The sequence below is a fragment of the Emys orbicularis genome, chromosome 3 (assembly GCF_028017835.1).
Source record: "Emys orbicularis isolate rEmyOrb1 chromosome 3, rEmyOrb1.hap1, whole genome shotgun sequence".
Classification (NCBI taxonomy): domain Eukaryota; kingdom Metazoa; phylum Chordata; order Testudines; family Emydidae; genus Emys; species Emys orbicularis.
Window position 1 is genome coordinate 59,057,656 of NC_088685.1, and position 23,003 is coordinate 59,080,658.

The 23,003-nt window shown below is 44.8% G+C and overlaps 1 protein-coding gene across 1 annotated transcript; it reads right to left on the minus strand.

The window, feature by feature from the left end:
* Positions 1 to 213: 213 nt before the first annotated feature.
* Positions 214 to 14,576, minus strand: OGFRL1 (opioid growth factor receptor like 1). The gene is made up of 7 exons (XM_065401970.1): positions 14,316 to 14,576; positions 8,034 to 8,120; positions 7,535 to 7,616; positions 3,363 to 3,441; positions 3,200 to 3,266; positions 2,911 to 3,056; positions 214 to 979 (listed from the first exon to the last, which is right to left on the minus strand). Exons 1-7 carry the CDS (start codon positions 14,574 to 14,576, stop codon positions 214 to 216), a joined length of 1,488 nt encoding a protein of 495 aa, XP_065258042.1.
* Positions 14,577 to 23,003: the final 8,427 nt, after the last annotated feature.

Consider the following 23,003-nt stretch of genomic DNA (forward strand, 5'->3'; position numbering starts at 1 on the left):
ATTTTTAAACCATTTTGGATTGTGCCCTATTAACTGAGTTAAAATTAAAAAAAAAAAAATCAACCCCTGAAAAGCTTAATCTGATGCTTTCAAATCCAGCCTGGTCCCATGATCTTCCTTACATTACACTAGATGTGAATATCATCCAAAATGAAAGAACAATGAATTATTTGTTTCATTCAGTATGAAACATAACTAGTTTTAAATTTGGACTCATGATTGTATCTCATCTTTGTTCTTTATGGTGGATTCCACTGGAGGTTTAACCTGACCTAGGTTGTCTTGCACGTCCGCTGATATATTATTTGAACAGTTCTCACTGTCACATGGCTCTGTCTCTATAACTGTCGGATTTCCACAATCTTGGCTCAGATTTTCGCCATCTTTTCCCTTATCTTTTTTGGAATGAGAAATGTTCTCCTTTTTGTCTGACGAATTGAGAGCTTCCTCTGATTTGGAATTTTGACTTTCAGTATCACTGTTCTTTTCACTGTTGCTCTGCTTAGCAGCTTCACAGTTGGTTTCTGTTCCACACTGGTCGTTTTTTTCTCCATTTCTTGTGAGTTCTACCTTTTTTTCTTCAGCTGTTTTGCTACTTGAGCTACCAGTTATGGATGTATTCTTGGAATCTCTCCATTTCTTATGTTTAGAAATGTAACTATTGTGAGAAGAAACTGGGGATGTTGGCTTTTTACCTGTTTTGTTTCCCTCCAACTTCTGTTTTCTTGGTGGTCCCCAGATGAAATGCTCTGAAGGTGTGTAATGTTGTTGGGCAAATCGCAGGAGCTGTCTCCTTTCTCTTCGGTCTCTAATGGTATATACAAAATATTCCAAAGCACTTTGCTTAATGTTGGGAATTGTGTCTTCCACAAGAGCTTCATGGAGAATAAATTTTACAAGCGGAGATTTGAAACTCTCATATCCAAGCTCTCCAAGACTTTTCAGAATGCGAGTGATTCTTAAGTAGTTGTGTTGGGACCTGCAAGAAAAGATTCACTGAACTTATATAAAACTAACAGGGACAAGAAATGCTTAAAAATAAATTCTACTGAAGTGAGAGATAGAGTATAGTCTAGTGGTTAGAGGACTAGAGCCAGAAGTCTTGGGTTCCATTATCTGGTTTGCCATTGTGTCACCCTGGACATGTCATTTAATCTTTCTGTGCTTTATTTTCACCATCTGTAAAATGCAGATACTACTACTTAATAGTACCTTCCTCATAGGACAGTTGGGAGTGATAACTAATGTTTGTAAAATGCTGGGAGACTCCTGAATGAAGAGCTGTAACTATGGAATCTGATCACTACTATCTGTTTATTTTAGCAATACACTGAATTAAAACTGTTTGGCTAGCTAGCACTGGAACACCTGAATTGAGCTTGTAAAATATGCAGTGACTGAGACCTTGGCTCTTGTGCTGCCTGACTTATTTAGGGCCTGATTCTAAGTCTACTAAGGTCAATGAGATGACTCAGATAAATTACTGGATAAAGTACTTGATGATTTTTTTCAAAAAAGGTAATTATTTGACCAGATTTATTTATAAGCAACCCTAACCTAAGAAAGCAGTGTGCACCCATAATGTCAGGAGAAAATATTGCAAGAAAACACACTTCAATTTCAAGCTCAGTGGTATTAGAAAAGTAGTATCAAACTTAAAAAAAAATTGAGAGATAAATGTTGGCCAAATTCAACTCAGATTTATCTCCCAGATAATTCCTGTGAAGGAAATGGGATTACACAGGGTGAGAGTCAGGTCAAAATTTGGTCCAGTGTATGTTAAAACTATTCAGGTAGTGTTATAGTTGAGATAAAGCATTTAATTTTTAGGGGAGGATGGAAGCCTGCGCTTTTTCAGCCCTATTAAAAGTGTGGAGAATTTGCTCTTCCTTTTAAAAGTAAAGAAAAGTGAATACTTAGATAATCCAATATTTGTTAATAGGCTAGAAGCATCATTTTGGGAATAGTTGAGAAATGTGTATAGTAGCGTGTTAGCCAAACTAATATGGAGTTGTGTTCTTATTAAATAGTACTTGAAACAGGGGTGAAAGTAAGTTAAAGGACTTACCGGTATGCCGGAGTCCTGAGCAGGGGCGTGGCCTCAACCGGAAGAGGCGTGGCCTCAACCGGAAGAGGCGTGGCCTTTAAATCACCCCTGGAGCTACCAACTGCAGAGGCGGCTGGGAGCCCCAGGGCTCAGGGGCGATTTACAGGGCCCGGGGCTCTGGCCGCCGCTACCACAGAGGAGCTCTGGGCCCTTTAAATCGCTGACGGAGCCCTGTTGCCGCTCCGGCAGCCAGGCTCGGGCGGCGATTTAAAGGGCCCGGGGCTCCGGCGGCGGGGATCCCTGGGCCCTTTAAATCGCCGCCCAAGTCCCCCTGCCGGAGCCCCGGGGTAGCAGCAGCAGGGCTTGGGCGGCGCTTTAAAGGGCTGGGGCTCCCCACAGCGGCAGGAGCCCCCGGCCCTTTAAAGCGTCGCCGGAGCCCTGCCGCTGCTACCCCGGGGCTCCGGCAGCGGGGCTTGAGCAGCGATTTAAAGGGCCCTGGGCTCCAGCCGCTGCAGGGAGCCCTGGGCCCTTTAAATCGCCAGCCTGGGAAAGCCGGTCTGGCATGGTGTACTGGCTTTTGCCGGTACGCTGTACCATACCGGCTTACTTTCACCTCTGACTTGAAAGTACTACGGCCAGTGAATTCATGGCTGTTGGTTAGATTGACAGTAGGTAAGGAGCATAGTCACAAGAATGTGTGGAAGATTTACACACATACAGACACAAAACAATCATTGATTCTTGCTTTTTGTCTCTCCCACTTTCCTGGCATTCTTTTGAAAATATGTCCTGCTTTTCTCTAGAAAACAAAGGATAAAAATTCTAAGGTAATTACATAGCATCTAATGCATGCCATTACTTACTCATTCAAATGTTGAAATCTTTCTTGCCAATTAGCAGCTCGAGCTACATTTCCTGTTTTATCAATTAGTTTTATTCCAAAAAACTCCAACATCATTTTATAAGCCAACAGGAATCTTCTAATTGCTTCTTTTGTTTTCTTGAATTCCTAATAAAACAAGAAGTTCATCTAAAATCCTAAATGGCTCTACAACAAATACTTTTGCATTGTACACAACAACCTGATACAATAACAAACAGTCATACTTCAATATTAATCTGACAGTTGACAGTAAACTCAATTTACATTACCTCTATTTCATATGTAGTTAATTCTTTAGCATAGAAATTCAAACCTTGTTCTCTAAGTGGAAAAAGCCTGTTTAAAAAAAAATTGTTTCAGTTTATGGTGAACAAAATAACACTTTTAATCAAATCAATGCTTTAAAATAAAAATAGCTAATAAGTAACCAACCACTGTATATAAGTGTGATTATGTTCCAATTTTTCATAGTCTCCCTTCCATTTATTCAGGACTTCTTCAATGTAAACTCCTGTATAAACAAATTCAGGAAATTATTAGGTAGCGATCAAAAATATCTTTCAAATATATCACAAATGTTTTAGGCCTATATTGTGCTTTGTGCTAAAGACATGCCATTAAATTAAAGAAGAGGATAATTAGCATTGTCCATACACAGATGTTAATTAATATAGACCAGCTATTCACCTTGCGTAAATTGGCATAGCTCCATTGATTTCAATAGATGCAGATTTATAGCAGCTGAGATATGGCACTATAACCTGTGTAAAGTATATTGACCATTGTTTACTCAATGGAGTAGATTTCTTATCACATCTAAAACAAGCTATTTACTCTGATGATATTCAGAGTGAAATCTGTAGTCACTCCATTAACTCAACTCTGCATATATGAGATCCTAGTCTAGTAGCATAGGTCATGAATACTGCAAGGAAGTCATTGATTCAAGAATCTCTCTGGTTGCCAGGTGCATTAGGATCTGGGAATTTGTTTCAATTAATTGTGCCTGAAACTCCTGATGCCACTAGTGCTGCCAAGAATTTAAATGGAGTTTCTCAAGTCACACTGGAAAAATCCACAACACTCCAGGAGAATTTCCACTTGTATTAGTCTCATCACATTAATGCATTTGGGTCCTACTGGCAAGCACAAACAGAAACCAACAGTAGGGGACCAAACCAAAATGGAATTTATGAATTATTATTAATCATTCATACTGTGCAGCACCTCAGAACAAGCTCCAGTCACACATTAGCACCCCTTTGTGCTAGGTGCTGAACAAAACACAGGACAAACCAATGACCCCCGGCCCAAAGCCTTACATTCTAATTATATAGTGGGATTTTCAAAAGCACTCTTTGCTAACTCTTCTCTGGTTGAAATGAACGGCAGTTTTATCACTGAAATATTGCCAACCCCCAAATTCAAAAACCATGAGAAAAACTAAAAAACAAACATGAGATTTAAGAAAAAAAGATTCTCTCATGTCACAGTGCCACCAACTCTCCCAAATGTATAGGGCACGCTGATTTTGGCCCCCACTGCAGGGTCTCCACATGGCTACCTGATGGTGCAAAGCTTCCAGCTTCTCCCCAAACCAAAGTTCTAATTCATTATTTCTGTGTCTGCCTGCCCCAGTCCACATCTGCCCATCTCCCAGCCCAGCAACAAATTAAATACAAACACTGTGCCTACATCAGCTTTGCTCCCCACAGCCTCCCTTATCTGCTCTGGCAGTTTCAAGGGTTCTTCACCCATCTCCTAGGACCTTCTTCCTTTCCCCCCAATCCTGGGAAGGAGAAAAGCTCTAGAGGCTCTTCACCCCCACTGTCTCTGCCCAGGACTGCATGGAGGGGATGCAGAAAGCAGACTGACCCATTTTTCACAAAAGGGCAGCGGGAAGGAGGGAGCAGAGCTGCCTTGAGCTGCTAGGATCTTTCTACTCACTACCTCCTCCCTGTGATGGAATGCACCCCTATATTCACACCCTACACATTGTTGTAATAATCTTTGTACAAAGAACGACTTGTGAGATATCATCTGAAAACTCAACTTGCTGATCAGTAATATCATGGTAAAATGTGTATAGCAGCATTAGATGTTAAAAATGCATGTTCAAAACTCACAAAGCATCAAACTGGTCAAACAAGCCTGTCTTGAACAGAGTGTGTGTTTGTTTTAATTTGCATTTAAGTAATAAACAGAGTCATCAAATAGAAAGCGGAAGGGAGGAAACCTGCATGTGAGCATACACAGGTGAAAAACACCTCAAGAGTCTCCTCTCCTCTCTCCCCCTGTCCATCTCACTCTTCGCATTTGAGAAGACAAAAGAAGCAGCTGTTGGATTCTTGGGGAGAGGTCCTGGAAGCATGTAGTGAGAAATTTTGCTTAAATCTAATATAGTTTGGTAAGTGTTTTCATCTTTATTTTTGTAACTATTTCTGACTGTTTTTCCTATGCTTATTCTCAATTAAAATTTCTCTCTTTATTATTAATAAACTGGTTTTGTTGTTTTATCTAATCCAGTGTGTTTAAGAAGTGTCTGGGTTACTCCATTTAAGGTGGCAAGTTGTATATTATTCCCTTAAAGGAATAACAGACTCAATATATTTGGACTGTCCAGAAGAGGGCTGAGCAGTACAAGACATCCAGATTTCTCTCTAGAAATTTAACTGGGAATGTGTTGGTGTCACCCTGCGGTATAACCAAGGCTGATGAGAGCCAGGTGTGACTGACAGGCTGCAATTACAGAAACACATCTGGGAGTGACCTGTATGCTGGCAAGCTGTTTGTAAGAGGTCTAAGTTGGGAGCTACAACAGTAAGGCACCGCAAGGCACCACATGTTGCAGGTCAAGGGTGACACAGCCCCCCCACTGGTCTGGATTGCCAGGGTGTGACTGGTATGTCACACTCCCCTCCTGTGAGAATGGCATCACTCCCCTACCCAAAACCACCTCTGACTCCTGAGGGGAGAGCTAAGCCTGCCTCCTACAGTCCTGGTTGGATGCTCTTCCACAGGACATGGGGCAGTGAGGAAGGTAGCCAGTGAAAGGGGTTTTTTCTCACGAGTAGGGCTAGAAATCACCAGGAACGCCTCACATTATTACCATGCTGGCTTTAGTACCAGCCAAAATGATGTTATTCACAGTGATTCAAGAGATTGGCAGCACTACCACCAAATTCCAGGGGAGCAGGGGAAGGCCTATTCTGAGTGACTCTGGAAAAAAAAAAATCACACCCTAAATCTATAGCCTTTAGCACCAAACTATGGCTACCTCAGAGCCAGTGTTGTGGTAAGCAGGTGGAGGCAGTGAGCTCCTTTCCCACTATGCTCTCGAGCAGTTGGCCCCATAGAGTGGGTGCTTGCACTCCCTATGGACACCACCCAAAATTATATGGAGTCACACTGGAGTGGGAGATCCTTCCTATTCTCTCTTTGGAACACTTCCTTGCCAAAGCTCAGAACCAGTACTTTATCCTCATCCCCCTTGATCTGTCAGCCATTTTTGGCATAGTCCTCCATGCTTTTCTTATTGAAATCTTGTCTTCCCTTGGCTTCCATGATTCTGTCCTCTCCTGGTTCTCTTCCTATCTCTCTAATCACTCCTTCAGCATGCCCGGCAGAGGATCCACCTCATTCCTCCTCCAATTTCCTGTGGGGGTGCCACAGAGCTCTGTCCTTGGTCCCCCCATCTCTTCTTACTATACATTTTATCTCTAGGTAATCTCATCCACAATCATAAATTCAACTACCATTTCTATGCTGACAACTCACAGATCTACCTCTTGATTCCAGACCTGTCACCTTCTGTCTCTCGTTTTATACTTATATCACCAGCTCTCTAGGGCAGGAACTGTCTGTTTGTTCTTTGTCTGTACGGAACCTAGCACAATAGGATAATGGTCCATGACTAGGGCTCCTAGGCGCTACAGTAATACAAATATTAATAATTCCCATGCATAAGCAAGCATCCAGAGGGTTGTGCTGGAAAAGCACCTTCTTAACCATTTTTAAAGGTGTAACAAGTGCTGCTGGTGACTCTTCTTACCACTGGAGGCATTGAGCCTGCTCCTGGCCTTCTCAGGTATAATGCGTCCAGTGCTGGTGTTTGCAAGAGGCACTTCCTCCAGCCCTACTGCATCATCACTCTGTCTGTAACAGTCATAACGCAGCCCTTAAACTATTCTTAATGGAATATCTTATTTCTATGTTAAGGATATCACTGCAGCTTGATGTGCAGTTCGTAACATAAGCAACTGCCATTGGTGTTCATGAAAGGTGCGGTTAGTGCCCCATGACTGCATTGGGAATGCATTGCTTAGAATTTCTAGCCATGACTGAAATTTTCCACTGTAGAACAGGGAGTAATTTAATAAATAATTTCTGTGTTATACATCCACCTTTAAGGAATGGTGTATACTGCAGTGTTCTCAGTATATTAGCATTACACTACAGGAAAAGTCAATTAAAAAAGGCACTGTGTGGACATTTTTGTGACATAAGTATTACACAAACCTAGTCCTTAGTACTTAGTAATTATCAGTTCAGTTTTATGTTATTATTTCATATTTTTTTGTTACTACTAATGTCAGATTACTCACCATCAGGTTTAAAGGGAATTTTATTCTTATAAAATCGGAGATTGCACAAGTCATTTTGATACCGGAGATCTTTAAAGTTCTGCTGAAAAGAAACAAACAAAGCATTATTAGCCTGCAATAAAACTATCAACAGTGGAAGTATGCTGGCATTCAGCTCTTTTAAAAAGATTTTAGAACCAAAAAAGTAGGCCTTTAAAAATATTAAGTCACTGGGACTACTCACGTGCTTAAAATTAAGCATGTGCATAAGAGTTTGCATGATCGGGGCCTTAGACTGTAAGCTCCTCAGGCATGAAGAAGTTTTATAGGTTTGGGAGGAAACAATGGCACATCGGGTCCAGTCGTCTCCCTCTGGCATTTTCTTTTGGCTATTACATCAGAAATTCTACTCTTTTCATGGTCTCATACTTAATAGGGAAAGATAAAGCCTCTTTTAATGAGTTCTGTTGGTTATTGTTCTTTATTTAAAGAGTGTTTTTAAACCACAAAATGCCCTTACTGGATATTGGTGTCGATACTTGTACAAGTCTCTTGCTGCATAAAAGCTCCTCTTTGGTTTCGTTGTCAGCTCAGTTGCATCATCACTCTGAAACATTTAAAGAGTAGTTAACATCCACCTACAGCCAAACTGAACACTGATTTGTATTATTATGGTGTTAGACATTTTAAAATAATTATTTTGCAGAATGGGCTTCAACAATTCTGAATATATAGATCTACAATTGCATAAATTTACTTAAGCTTTCATCAAACAATATAAATATGTGACAGGAAGGATATTTTTAACACAACAACTTTACTTTAACATATGAACAAAAGCAGGGCTAGTACACATGGTAGATGCTTTAATAAATTCCATAATTTCTTGAATTTGGACCAGTAGGTTGGCCACTGATTTATTTACTGAATGTAAAACTTATCTAGAAATTATTTAAAAAGCGCAAACGCTTATCATGACAAAATAAGAAGTGGCTGAACATGAAAGTGAAGCATAAAAGTGTTAAAGTCAACAGTGTGCTGTTGTTGCCAAGAAGGCTAACGGCATTTTGGGCTGTATAAGTAGGGGCATTGCCAGCAGATCGAGGGACGTGATCGTTCCCCTTTATTCGACATTGGTGAGGCCTCATCTGGAGTACTGTGTCCAGTTTTGGGCCCCACACTACAAGGAGGATGTGGAAAAATTGGAAAGAGTCCAGCAGAGGGCAACAAAAATGATTAGGGGTCTGGAGCGCATGACTTATGAGGAGAGGCTGAGGGAACTGGGATTGTTTAGTCTCCAGAAGAGAAGAATGAGGGGGGATTTGATAGCAGCCTTCAACTACCTGAAGGGGGGTTCCAAAGAGGATGGAACTCGGCTGTTCTCAATGGTGGCAGATGACAGAACAAGGAGCAATGGTCTCAAGTTGCAGTGGGGGAGATCTAGGTTGGATATTAGGAAACACTATTTCACTAGGAGGGTGGTGAAGCACTGGAATGCGTTACCTAGGGAGGTGGTGGAGTCTCCTTCCTTGGAGGTTTTTAAGGCCCGGCTTGACAAAGCCCTGGCTGGGATGATTTAGTTGGGAATTGGTCCTGCTTTGAGCAGGGGGTTGGACTAGATGACCTCCTGAGGTCCCTTCCAACCCTGATATTCTATGATAACTATACCTTTATGTTAGTGAAATCAGACTATTCTGATTCATAAATCTGTGTCATATCTTACCATAAAAGCATACCTATAGCTACCACTGCATCCTGTGGAAGAAAACTGTTGAATGGCAAACAAGAATATTTGTAGCACTGTCAAACTATTTTATATAATTCAATAAACTAGTGTTTAGAACTGTCAAGGCTGATTCCCCACTCTGGTACTTCGAGTGCAGAAGGTGGGGGCCCACAAGGATTTTAAAAATTAATACAGGACACTCCAGGCTTGTATTAAACTCCCAAGGTTACAGCTTTTCTCTGACCTTGGCTTGGTAAATGCGGCCACCACCCAAATACAAACCCCTTTTGGACCCAGGAAAGAGCACATGGGAATTCCTCCCTGGGGGGTACCCTCAAGCCCTTTCACACACACACCCCCTTCCAGGGAAGAGCTAAGAAAGAAAACAAAGGAATCAGCTGTTGCCACCAGCTAATTAAACAACATGTGCACAAACCTCTGAGGGCACCAAAAATCCAATCCTGTTCTTAAAAAAGGTAAATTTTATTAAAAACAAAAAGAAAGAAAATACATCTGGCACTTAGGCTTTTGCTAGATTTTAAAAGAGCAATTCCAAAAATTAAGCACCCAAAATAGCTTTCTTGGGGGTTCAGCTTAAAGGTTACAAGCAAACAAAAGCATCTGGGGTTAGAACAGAGCCTTACAGAAAATAAAAGAAATAAACCTAATTGCATCTTTCTAGACATTCCTAATCTACTTACATATTTGGGTAGTTCTAGGTATAATCTGATGATTTCCATACCTGGCAAAAAGCTTTTTACAGCATAGTCATAGCCCTGATTTGCTCTGTTCCCCTCTCTCCGGAGAACAACCACAGAACACAAAGGGAAAGCTTTTTTCCACCAATTTTAAAAAGTTCTAGCCTTCCCATTGGCTCTTTTGGTTAGGTGCCCACTCCCTTTTCTATACCTGGAGGATTTTTTAACCCTTTACAGGTAAAGCAAGCAGCCACCAAGAGGGACTTTATAGCTAACTGGCTGGCTGGGTGTCCATAAAAGGGAGCTACTCCCTCCCCCCCTTCATTTATCACAAGACATAAGTTTACGTTCCAGTGAAAAGCATCATTAAACCCCTAAAGCAAAATTGTTCTTGAAAAAAAAAAAAGCATTTCTGAAAGCTTGTAGCAGATCCCAACTGTTTTGGAATCTATGGGCCTGATTCAGAGCCCACTGAAGTCAATGGAAAGACTCCCATTGGCTTCAGAGGGTGCTGGATCAAGCTGTATACATTTTACAAAAACCCAACCAAAAGCATCCATATATTGAGACTTGCTAATTCTGTTATGCACTTTATTTTTCACACCATTTTGTTTTCTACAATACTGTAATCAGAGATACTGCTATTTGTTTTAAGATACTGAAATAAAACTCTCTTACAGAAATCAATACACAAACTTTGGTGGGGTGGGGAGAAAGCACACACTCCTTTACACCTTATTTGTGGTAGTACGGACAGAGCCAGGCTTACTCCTGTGTGATTACACAGGATATCCTCCATCCACTGTACCCCAAACTCCTTGCCATTAATACATTGTTTACAAGATGCTTTGATGACAAACTGTCTTTGATGACAGGCTGGCTCTGACTCCAACTAAAGATAAAACATGCTTACTTGGACAGGAAATAGCCTTTGATAATTAAATACCAGGCATTAGCTGCTCCACCATGATACATGAAGCAGAATGACAGTAAATTTTAAAATTCTAGTTCTTATTTCATTTACGTATACCTCAAAAATTAAACACTTCTACAAAGCTAAGAAAAAGCTGGACCTCATTGATGAAGTTCTGATGCCACTGAAATCAATAACTGTTTTGCCATTGACTTAACTGGGTCAGGATTTCATCCTACGTTCCTAAACATAGAACTCAGTACTTGAAACTCTCGATATCAGGTCCAGCAAGACGTCACAAATCTATGTTGTATACTACCCAATACTTATACATATCCTCAACCCCTTCAACAGAGGGGGTCAGTTTAGAAACAAATTTAATTTTGGTGTTTCAAAGTTTAAAAAATAATCTTCACTGTGGATGTCAGCAAAGACTTAGCGCAGGCTTTCTGATTGAAATTGTAAGCACATTGCAAGGGTTACCGTATATACTTGATCATAAGCCGGTTCGTTTATAAGCTGACCCCCCCCGCCCAAGATGGATAAGTAAAAATTGAAATTTTTATAACCCATTCATAAGCCGAGTCTATAATTATTCAGGGGTCAGCAAACTTTGGCTTCCGGGCCATCAGGATAAGCTGCTGGTGGGCTGAGGTGGTTTGTTTACCTCGAGCATCCGCAGGCATGGAGGTAAACCTAAGTAAACAAAGCGTCCCGGCACGCCAACTGCTTATCCTGATGGGCCGGACAGCAACTGGTGGGGAAATTTTTTGGGGGGGAGAAGCTGGGCGTCAGGGGAGTAACCCCTGTGACCACCCCCCACATGACCCCACCCTTAGCCCGGGACCCTCACACTCTCCCCATCCCTTCCCACCTTATCTGGGGAGGGCCAGGGGAGGATGTCTCTGACCTGGCTGGAGCTGCTCCGGCAGGCTGGGCAGCGCGGCCGCAGCCTGCTCCGGCGGGCCAGACTGGGTGGCGCGGCTGCAGCATGTTCCAGCAGGTTGGGCCAGGTGGCACGGCCGCAGCGTACTTTGGCGGTGTGAACACAGCCTGCTCTGGGGGGCGGGGCCAAGTGGCATGGCTTCAGCCTGCCAGCCCCGGAGCTGCAGCTGCTTTGGAGGCTGGGGGGAGCAGCGTGGCCAGAAGCGGACAGACTCTGGCCCCGCCTCTTCCCTTCTGTCTCTGCTATCTGTACTGCCTCTCCTTGCCCCCTCTGTTGGGGGGAGGGGCTGTGTCCCACCTCTCCCTCTCTATACCCATTCATAAGCTGACCCCCTTCTCTGGTGCTTCCCTTTTTTACTAAAAAAAATTCGGCTTATGAACGAGTATATACGGTAGTTATCTCACTTTATGGCTTACAAATATCTGCTACTATAGTAAATCTGGAAAAAAAATGGACTTGTTTTGGACATCCAAGTGTAAGAATGCTTACCATAACAAGACACTTGCAAGCTGTGCAATATATTTGTGTTTGGATTGATCTTATGTTGTTAATTTTCCTAGTGCCATCTATGATACACAACATTTAATTCTAATTGTTCATCTCAGTCACTCAGACATGAGACAATCTTCAGTTTAGACTCCTAGGCACTGGTTCTACCCTGTTACATGGGGTGCAGGTGCACCTCCTATTAATGTCAATGGGAGTTGCACATGAGTAATTGAGGGTCAAACTGGGCCTTTAGGCTTTATTTACATTAGTCTTTTTCCCCCCTTTAAAATTTCCCACCACTGCTGCCACCAGTTCTGCTACTCTGGGGGTAACAGTGGTAGGAATGATGCCATACATAGCAGCTAGCAGCTAGCTCTGCTCAGAATCGGTATACGTGTTATGGCAACTAAAATATTGGCAGCTGCTGATACACTGGCACCCAGGCGTAGTCAATTATTTTTTGGCAAGGTCCACATTTCTTGGGCAAGATTTAGTCAAGGTTCATATTCCGGAGAAAATAATAATAAAAAAATAACAATAATGATAATAATAAGTAAATACATAGATTTTGGGGTCCATTCAAAAACATCTGGCGGTCCGGATCTGGCCCCTGGTCTGCCTATTGTTTGGGTGCCAGCAGGGATAATCTACACAAGGGCTCCCACTGTCGCTACTCTTCGTAGAACACTACCGATGCTAGCAATGGTGATAATTTTAAGGGAAAGTTTCCTACTATAGATAAAATCTTAGTGCAGAAACAAACATGGAAGCTTCAGAGATATCAAGACCACATCAATATACTAGTCTTATATCTCTTAATAAGCCACTGCTGCTGAGCCTGACAGCTGCTCTACTACACTAACAATTCTCAACCTTTTCAGCAACTGTACTAGTTTAGCAGACACTGATCCCGATGTCTGGTAACGTGCTGAGCTCTGTGTTAGGGATGTTGAGCACTTTCAAATCTCACTAAAGTCACTCAGCCTGTCGTAGGTTCAGGAGCATAATACCTTGGTTATACCAACCAGTGCACATCACTTTCTATCCTTTTGTGCACAATTTGTGGACCCTGAGCTGTTCCAAACCTCAGACAGGTGCAATCATGAGAAAGCAGCAAAGCTGCCACTGCAGGTCACTTACAGATGAATGGGAAATTGGTAGCAAAGCAATGTGACCTTGCACTGAGAATCACTATTGAAAGGGGAGCATAAAACTCCAATCACGGGTGCCAGAAAGTACTAGAAGTAATACTATAATTATTGTACTTAGCATGTTTCATCTTGAAGGACTCTACAAATATTAACTAACTTTCCCTCTCAAGAGAGATTAAGTCTTCACAGAGAGGTGAAATCAAAAGACTTGCCCTAGGCCACACCAAGGTGTCAATATCAGAGCCAAGATCAGACCTCCTGAGTTCCTGGCTTCCAGTCCTTTGCTCTAGCCACACATTCCCCATGGTTGGTAATCATAGCATTAGATTACTAAGAGGATATCAAAACAATCTTGGTCTCAAACAGCCCTTGAGGCCAGTAGAAATGAGCTGTGAAGCAAACTGTGCATTAGGGGAAATACAAAAAAAAAAAAAAAAAAAAATCCCCACAGCCCAACACACTTCCTCCTTTTTCAGCTTGATAACAGAGCACACGTCACCAGGAGGAAAACAAGCAACCAGGCAGCAGCAGGCGGCACACACAGAAAGCAGCGAAGTACCCAAGCGGGGTCTGCCTCCCCCAGCTCGGGGGTGCCACTCAGCCCCCTTCGCCCCCCCCCCCATTTGTGCTGCTTTATTCCAAGGCAAAGATCCAGCCCAATTTACTCTTACAACACAAGGGGGAAGGGTACCGAGAAAGCAGAGCAAAGCCTCAGCGCCCCAAGCCTGCTGCATTCATGGGACACCCATGACCGTAGAGACCTCCCACAGCCCTGGCGGGGGGCGGTGAGAAAACACCAGCCGCTCCAGGACTGCCGGGGCACGGGGGGTTCTGTCTGGCTCCTAGCCAGCCTGCAGAAGTTGGCGGTGTCAGGGGTACCTGCTCAGGGCCGGGGGCTGCTGCTGCTTCTCGGCCCCCTTCCACCTCTTCCCCTTCCTGCTGGGTCTCCTCGGGCCGGGCGCTTGCAGCAGGGAGCGGGGCCGGCGGTTCCGGGGCTGGCTCTTCCCCGCCGACCGCCTCCTGCTGCTGGTCCCCGCCTGGGTCCTGCAGCTCGGGCTCGGAGTCCGTCTCCCAGGTGGAGTCGCAGTCCTCCACCGTGGCGGGCTCCTTGACGCTGACCCCGCTCAGCAGGCTGCCCATCGGGGAGGCGCGATGACAGCCCCTGAGCCGAGCGCCTTCGCCTCCTCCGGGAGAACGCGGAGAGCCGGGGGAAGGGGCCGCGGGCGGGCTAGGGCTGCAGCGGCTGCTGCTGGGGCATGTCAGTGCGGGGAGGCCGCAGGCGGGGAGCCCAGGGAGGAGGAGAGCGGGAGCAAGGCAAAGGCGGCAGCCGGGGCTGCCTGCGCCTCAGCCGGTCCCCAGCCTAGAGACACACACACAGGGAGGAGCTGGAGGCTTCGGGATTTCCACAGCAAGCGCTCGAGCACGCCCCTTCCCTCCCCCTGCTCCTGCATGAATGAGACACATGGGGCAGGGTCTCGCTCAGGCTCCCTCGTGGGCTCGCCTGCACTAGCCGGTTAGCACGAGGTAGAGCTCTAGTCCCCTCCCCAACAGGTAGGGCTACACTGCAGCTGCAGGTGTAATTTCCAGCTGGTGTAGACATAGCCGTGCTAGTGGCGTAGGTGGTGGCTCCGTCCAAGACATGTCCGCACTATGAGGAAATGGATTGCTTCATTAGCAGTTCCACAAGCATTGACCCTGATTTTACACTGGATAGTTTAAGGGCTTTGTGCAGGGTTGTGGGTCAGATGGACAGCAAGGAACCCACAGAGCAAGAAGACAGAAAATTGGAGCTAGAGGAACCAGTGTTTGGTGCTTCTGCGCCCAGTCTGAGCTGGGTCTTGAATCCCAGGACATGTTTGGGAATTAGATTGAAGCAACAGGAAGGGGCATCACAAATTCATAGTTTACGGTCAGAAGGGATCATTGGATCATCTAGTCTGACCTCCTGTATAGCACATGCCATTAAATTTACTCTTGTATTGAGTCCAATAACACTGCTCTACAGCCAAAATGCTTCTGAAATAAATGTAGTCAAACTTTACTAATTCGGGGTCACTGAGAACGAAAATGATGCTTAAAATTGTTGATTGGCTCTAGTTTTCAAGATATGCTATTGGGTCAGTATATACGACCCTTGACTTGGGAATGGCGGAGGATAAGTGAGTTATAAAGGGAAAGGGATCTCAATTTAAACCAGAAATGACTAAAATACATCTTTGACTGGATCTATGAATAAATCTATGACTGGGTTTGGACAGTACTTGCTTTTTAGGCAAACCAATGAATGATGCAATCTGAAGCTGGTATTGCGTCATACATGATATGAATTGCATCATGTTATTCCTAGAAGTCATGGATGATGCAATCATAACGAAGCTTACATCACTCTGCTGAACAAATTGCCCTATATCAGCTCTAGAAATCATACAGTGCCGTGCTCTCTTATTTGTCAGTGTTTGATTTTGCAAAGGGACATATTTCTGTTTAGCCAAAGTGAGCAGAGATGCCTCGTACTTGTGTGAACAGTGCAGATAACTTCTGCTATGTTTGTGGTGAAGTGACTTTTGCATCACAAAAGCGCAGTATAACCACTATGGTTATGAAAGCCTATCACCTTTCTTTTGGCTGCAAAATTGGAGATCAGGACAAGAGGTGGGCCCCACACATATGCTGCAACACTTGTGCAACAAATCTTCGCCAGTGGTTGAACAGGAAAAGGAAATCTATGCCTTTTGCAGTGCCAATGATTTGGAGAGAGCCAACAGATCATACCAGCAATTGTTACTTCTGCATGGTGCCTCCAGTTGGGAAAGGTGTGTCAAAGAAGAAAAAGTGGACTGTGCATTATCCAAACATTCCATCAGCTATACGCCCAGTACCCCACGGAGAAGGACTGCCGGTTCCTGATGCACCAGAATCATTCTCACTTGAGTCAGACGAGGAAGAGGAAGAGGATGAAACTTCTGGTCCTGAACCATCAGTGTCACAGGACCCACATTTTCTCCCATCCTCCTCCTCTGAACCACACCTCATAACACAAGGTGAACTGAATGACCTTGTCAGGGATTTGGAACTACCCAAGAGTAAGGCAGAGCTGTTGGGCTCCAGACTACAGCAGTGGAATCTCCTGGCAGGTGTTGTTAGGGTTTCCATGTTACGTGACCGTCAAAAGGATCTTGTCCCATTCTTCTTCATGGAAGGTGATCTTGTAGCCTGCAACAACATCGATGGTGTGATGGCAGCCCTCAACATCGTTCACGATCCAGATGAGTGGAGACTGTTCATTGATTCATCGAAGACGAGTCTTAAAGCTGTTTTACTGCATAATGGCAATGTTTTGCCATCAATTCCAGTTGGTCATGCAGTCCATATGAAGGAAACCTATGACAACATGAAACAACTTTTGAGGTGCATAAACTATGACCAACATCAGTGGCAGCTTTGTGGCGATTTGAAGGTTGTTGCTCTCTTGCTTGGTCTGCAGACTGGATACACAAAGTACTGCTGTTTTCTCTGCGAATGGGATAGTCGTGCAAGAGATTCCCACTACGTCAAGAAAGATTGGCCACTCCGACAGTCATTGGAGCCTGGGAGGAAAAGTGTTCAGCATCCACCACTTGTTGAACCAAGGAAGATTTTGTTACCACCCTTACACATCAAGCTGGGTCTGATGAAGAACTTTGTCAAGGCCATTGACAAAACACAAGCAGCTTTCAAGTACCTCCGTGGAAAATTTCCAAGGTTAAGTGAAGCTAAGATAAAGGAAGGTGTCTTTGTTGGTCCTCAGATTCGTGAACTTCTTCGAGATGATGCATTTGACCATGCACTGCGTGGCAAGGAAAAGACGGCATGGAAAGCCTTCCAGTTAGTGGCAATAAATTTTCTCAGAAACAACAAGGCAGACAACTACAGGTTGTTGGTGGAAAACCTCCTCAAGGCATACAAAAGCCTTGGTTGCAACATGTCACTAAAGATACATTTTTTGCACTCTCATCTAGATTTTTTTCCACCGAACTGCGGAGCAGTGAGCGACGAGCATGGCGAGCAATTTCACCAGGACATTGCAACAATGGAGAAACGCTATCAGGGCAAATGGAGCCCATCAATGCTTGCAGACTATTGCTGGACAGTGACAAGAGATGCTCCATTTAATGAATACAAGAGACAAGCCAAGAAGCGCCAAGTAGACACTGAATAGGACTAAACTATGTACAGAATAGTTTTTTGCCTTTTGTTTCATAATAAATTTGATTTATATAACCCTTTTGCTGATTTTTGAAGTGTTACATAAACAGGACAGGTGAAATATTATCATGTAAAGCAACCATAAACCCATGAAAAGACCTAGGTTTACAATTTATGATTAAAACTCTACTATCTACACAATATACATAGACATAAAATGTAAAAACTTAAATATCTTAGAAACAGTAGCCAATCAGTTGTTTTAATTGTCATATTTGAATTCAGCACATCAAAATACATAATAAATAGCACATTTTATCTCTGAAGCAGACGACTTCTCAAAAATTGTAGACCAGTGATAACTTGTGTTTGGCAAAAGTATATCTTCCAGAAAGGTATCCAGCACTTCTCTTAGTATTTTGTTCCAATTTTGTTCCAACCTCACTATTACAAATTTGTGCCTTATTTTTTAATTGTCTGGCTTCAGCTTCTAGCCACTGGTTCTTGTCAGAGCCGTCCCTTGGGTAGGGTGAATCGGGGTGACTGCTCCAGGCCCCGCGCTTTGGCGGCCCCGGCGGGCCCATGTGGTTGGCCGGCACGGTCGGTCCTGGAGGAGATTAATCTGTCCTTTCTGCCCCAGGCCCCCCTGTTCCGGGCCCCGCACTTTGGGGGGCCCAGCGGGTTGGTGTGATTGGCCGGCGCGGTCGGTCCCAGAAGAGAAGACTCCGTCGCTTCCGCCCCAGGCTCCGCACCCCTCTAGGGACGGTCCTGGTTCTTGTTATGCCGTTCTCCACTGGATTAAAGAGCCCTTTAATACCCAATATTTTCTCTCCGTGAAGATATTTATACACTATAATCAAGTAACCTTTCATTTTTCTTTTGGGTAAGCTAAATTGATTGAGCTGTTTAAGTCTCTCACTGTGAAGCATTTTCTCCAGAGTGTAAATCATTTTTGTGGCTCTTCTCTGCACCTCTTCAATTTTATTAACATCCACCACAACTATATTCACTATTCCAGTATTAATCTCACCAGTACCATATACACAGGTAAAATCACCTCCTTACTCCTACTCATTACTCTCCTGCTTATACCTCCAAGGATTGCACTAGCCTGATCACTGGTGCTGCTGGGTTGAGCTGTAAGGGGTTATGCCTTTCAATAGCCCAGCCCAGCCCAGTCTTGTCCAGCAGCACCAGCTCCCCCAGCCCGTGTACCCACTTCTCTGCAAGAAAAAGCGTTCTCCCCTCCCGCATGGCCTGCAGGATGCAGACCTCCTCTAGTCTCTACAAAGACCAGTCTCTTCTTGCCTCTCCAGCTACCCTTCCATACCATCATCCCAGCAACCTGCTGTCCTCAGAACCCAGCTCTTCCAACCCACCCCTAGATCAAACAATCTATTCCCAGTCCCCAAAATGGGGACCCTATAATCCAAGATCCCCTTCCTGCCACAAACCCCCAACCTTTCCACAATCCTGTTCCCTGATACCTGGCTTTCCAGTCTGCTCCTAACACCTGCACTCCAGTTCCATCTGATGGCTGCCCCTAAGGCCCAGGCTACTATCCAAAATTTCCCACATCCTAAATGCCTTATACCTTTTAGCTTCAGTTCCACCCTGTGCTCCTCAATGTCACATTTCCTCAACCTCCCTTGGCCCTATTATCCTAATGTGCTGGTATGCCGATCTGTGTCTACCTACCTGCCTACTTACTTATACAACCACCCATCACCATAATGTCTCTTTTCTCTCCAATCCTGCTAGGAAAGACTTTTTGTTTCCCAGTCCAGGAAAGTAGTTGAACAGTAATGGCTCAGCTCCATCCCTACCAACAAGTAGTATTTTAACAATATGATTGAAGGAACTCCCACCAAATGTGCCTGAGCAGTAGACTTGTCAACCATGGTCTTCATTTACACTTGTGATAGTGTTCCACTGTGCCTGAGCAGTAGACTTGTCAACCATGGTCTTCATTCCTGAGCTTTGGGTGGTCTTTTAGATATCCTGGGCCTAGGCTATTGAGTGCTTTGAAGATAAGGACCAAGACCTTGAACTTGACTCGATATTCTTTGGGAAACCAGGGGAAAGAGCAGAAGTCAGATTTGTTCTGCTTGCAGTAGCTCCTGTTGCTGAGGAGATTTGCTGGAATGTTCTGTCCCAGGGCAGTGCGTGAACCGCTGGTTCGGGGAGGCTATCCCCCAGTCCCACCCCATTTGCCCCCTCTGCCAGAGCCCAGAGCCCCCCCACCACAGCCACCTGCCTCCCACCTCAGGCCATACCAGCCTTGGAGCACCAGATGGGTGGGTGGAGCAGCTCCAGCACCCCCAGCCTCGGAGCGCAGGCAGGTAGGTGGCACCGCCCTAGCACCCCCGAGCCCCCATGCGCCAGGCAGGCTCCCCCAGTCCTAGAGCGCTAGGCGGGCAGGCAGCGTGGCCCCAGCGCCCCCCAGCCCCGAACCACTGGGCAGGCTGTGTGGTCCAAGTGCCAGGCAGGTGGGCGGTACGGCCATAGCCAGGGGCGGCTCTAGGCACCAGCAAAGCAAGCATGTGCTTGGGGCAGCCCATTTGCAGGCGCGGCAGGGATCCAGCCTGGGAGCTGAGAACCAACTGCTGCCTGTCCCCCGACTACCCCCCCGAACCCCTGACCCATCTAACCCCCCCTTCTCCCTGCCCCTGACTGCCCCCCTGAACCTCCACCCCATCCAACCCCCCCTGCTTCCTGTCCCTTGACTGCCCCCCCCGGAACTCCCTACCCCTTCTCCAACCTCCCAGCCCCCTTACCGTGCCACTCAGGCCAGCGTGTCTGGCTTCACGCAGCGCCAGACACGCTGCTGCATACATGCTGCCGTGCTCCCCTGCGGAGCCACAGGCCCCCGCCCCAGCACCTGCCTTCCAGATTTGAACACCTCAAAATTCAGGAGTGCTCAAGCTCAGTTTGGGCAGCTGTTACTTCATTTCTCCCAAATCAAATATACTGATCCACTGTAACTTGCTATAGAAAAAGTAGGATAAAATTGAGCAAGAAATGCTTCCCAGTGATTATTAGGACTGGAATTGCTATTTTCAACAGCCATTGCCTTTTGTTTGTTTGTTTGTTTGTTTGTTTGTTTGTTTGTTTAAAAGGAAGACAGTGATATTGCATTGGCAAATTCCCCATAGAAAGAAAGAGTGGAACAAAAGAATAATAAAGGCACCTCAACTTTTCCTCATTTATGTAGGACCGTCTTATAATATTCATCCAGATATCCTCCAATCACACAAGCTGAAAATGGTTCCACTTTACTGCAGTTCTGTAACCATATGGATTCTGTGCACACCTAAAATTCCTGCTGAATGACCTGCCCTGGGAGCGAGTTACTAGGGGGGGGAGAGCCCAGGGCTGGGGCGGCAGGGGGGGTGCAGCGAGGAGCCCAGGGCTGGGACGGGGGGTAGCCAAAATTTTTTTTGCTTGGGGCGGCAAAAATCCTAGAGCCAGCCCTGGCCATAGCCCCAACCCCAACCCAAGCCTGGGCCACGGCACTGGGGAAGAGCTGCAGAGTGGGAAGCAGGAAGGGACCTGGGGGCAGAATGTGGGTGGGGCCACACCTGGCTGTTTGGAGAGGCTGAGCCTCCCCCAGCCTATGATATCTGCTGCCCATGGTTCTGTCCTATTTGGAGTTTGCTGAAAGCTTTATGCCAAGGTATGTTGCACTGCTGTAGTCCAGCTGAGAGGTGACAAAGATGTGTATAAATGGGACCAGAATAGGATGGAGTCTCCTAGCCACCTGGAGATGGTAGAAGGCATTACTCGTGGATGCTGCTATGTGAGCTTAGTGTCAGCAAGGAAACCAGGAGCACTCCGAAACTACCATCTGAAGTCACCATTTGTTGGTGTATGCTTTCAGCCAAAGAAGACACCCCTGTGACTGCAGACTCTTCAAAATGCTTTCCTTTGTCCACCAACACCACCTCTGTTTTGCTCAGATTCAGCCAGGTTTTTTCTATCCATGAGTTTTGAAAGTACACTATATCCACTGGATCACTCTTGTCCACGTTTGTTGACCCCCTCAAAGAATTCTAATAGATTGGTGAGGCATGATTTCCCTTTACAAAAGCTGTGTTGACTCTTCGCTAACAAATCGTGTTCATCTATGTGTCTGCTAATTCACATAAGCAGTCAAGAGATAAGAGGGAAGGTCCTCTCGTGGATGAGTAACTGGTTAAAAGACAGGAAACAGAGGGTAGGAATAAATGGTCAGTTTTCAGAATGGAGAGAGGTAAATAGTGGTGTCCCCCAGGGATCTGTACTGCAACCAGTGTTGTTCATCATATTCATAAATGATCTCGGAAAAAGGAGTAAAGAGTTTGGTAGCAAAATTTGCTGACAATACAAAACTACTCAAGATAGCAGTCTGCTTTGGACTTAACTAAGAGTTACAAAGGGATCTCAGAAAATTGGGTGACTGGGAAACAAAATGGCAGATGAAATTCAGTGTTGATAAATGCAAAGCAATGCACATTGGAAAACATAATCCCAATTATAAATACAAAATGATGGGGTCTAAATTAGCTGTTACCACTCAAGGGAGAGAACTTGGAGTTCTCTGAAAACATCTGCTCAATGCACAGCAGCAGTCAAAAAAGCTAACAGAATGTTAGGAGCCATTAGGAAAAGGATCGATAATAAGACGAAAATATCATGATGCCACTATATAAATCCATGGTATGCCCACACCTTGAATACTGCATGCAGTTCTGGTTGACCCATCTCAAAAAAGACATAGTAGAATTGGAAGAGGTACCTAGAAGGTCAACAAAAATGATTAGGGGTATGGAACAACTTCCATATGAGGAGAGATTCAAAAGAGTGGGACTGTTCAGCTTGGAAAAGAGACGACTAAGCAGGGATATGATAGAGGACTATAAAATCCTGAATGGTGTAGAGAAAGTGAATATGGAAGTGTTACTTGCTCCTTCTCATAACACAAAAACCAGGGGTCATCCAATGAAATTAACAGGCAGAAGGTTTAAAACAAACACTTCTTCACACAACACACAGTCTACCCGTGAAACTCATTGCCAGTGGATGTTTTAAAGGCCGAAGCTATAACAGGATTCAAAAAAGAAAAGTTCATGGAGGATAGGTCCATCAATGACTATTAGCCAAGATGGTCAGGGATGCAACCCTATGCTCTGGCTCCCCCTAGCCTCTGACAGCTAGAAGCTAGGAGTCAGGACTGGATGACAGGGTATGGATCAGTTGATGATTGCCTGTTCTGTTCATTCCCTCTGAAGCACCTGGCATTAGCCACTGTTGGAAGTCAGGGTACTGCGGTAGATGGACCATTGGTCTGATCCAATATGGCTGTTCTTATGTTATGAGTTGATCTCATCCAAGCACTGAGAC

What these genes read in the sequence shown, in the direction of transcription:
- OGFRL1 (XM_065401970.1), bottom strand. Translation starts at nt 14,576, where the DNA reads ATGGGCAGCCTGCTGAGCGGGGTCAGCGTCAAGGAGCCCGCCACGGTG. An exon ending in AATTCCCTTTAAACCTGATG is followed by an intron (nt 3,442 to 7,534) that starts GTGAGTAATCTG and finishes TTGTTTATACAG; the next exon opens with GAGTTTACATTGAAGAAGTC. An exon ending in AGATTTCAACATTTGAATGA is followed by an intron (nt 980 to 2,910) that starts GTAAGTAATGGC and finishes CTTTTCTTGCAG; the next exon opens with GTCCCAACACAACTACTTAA.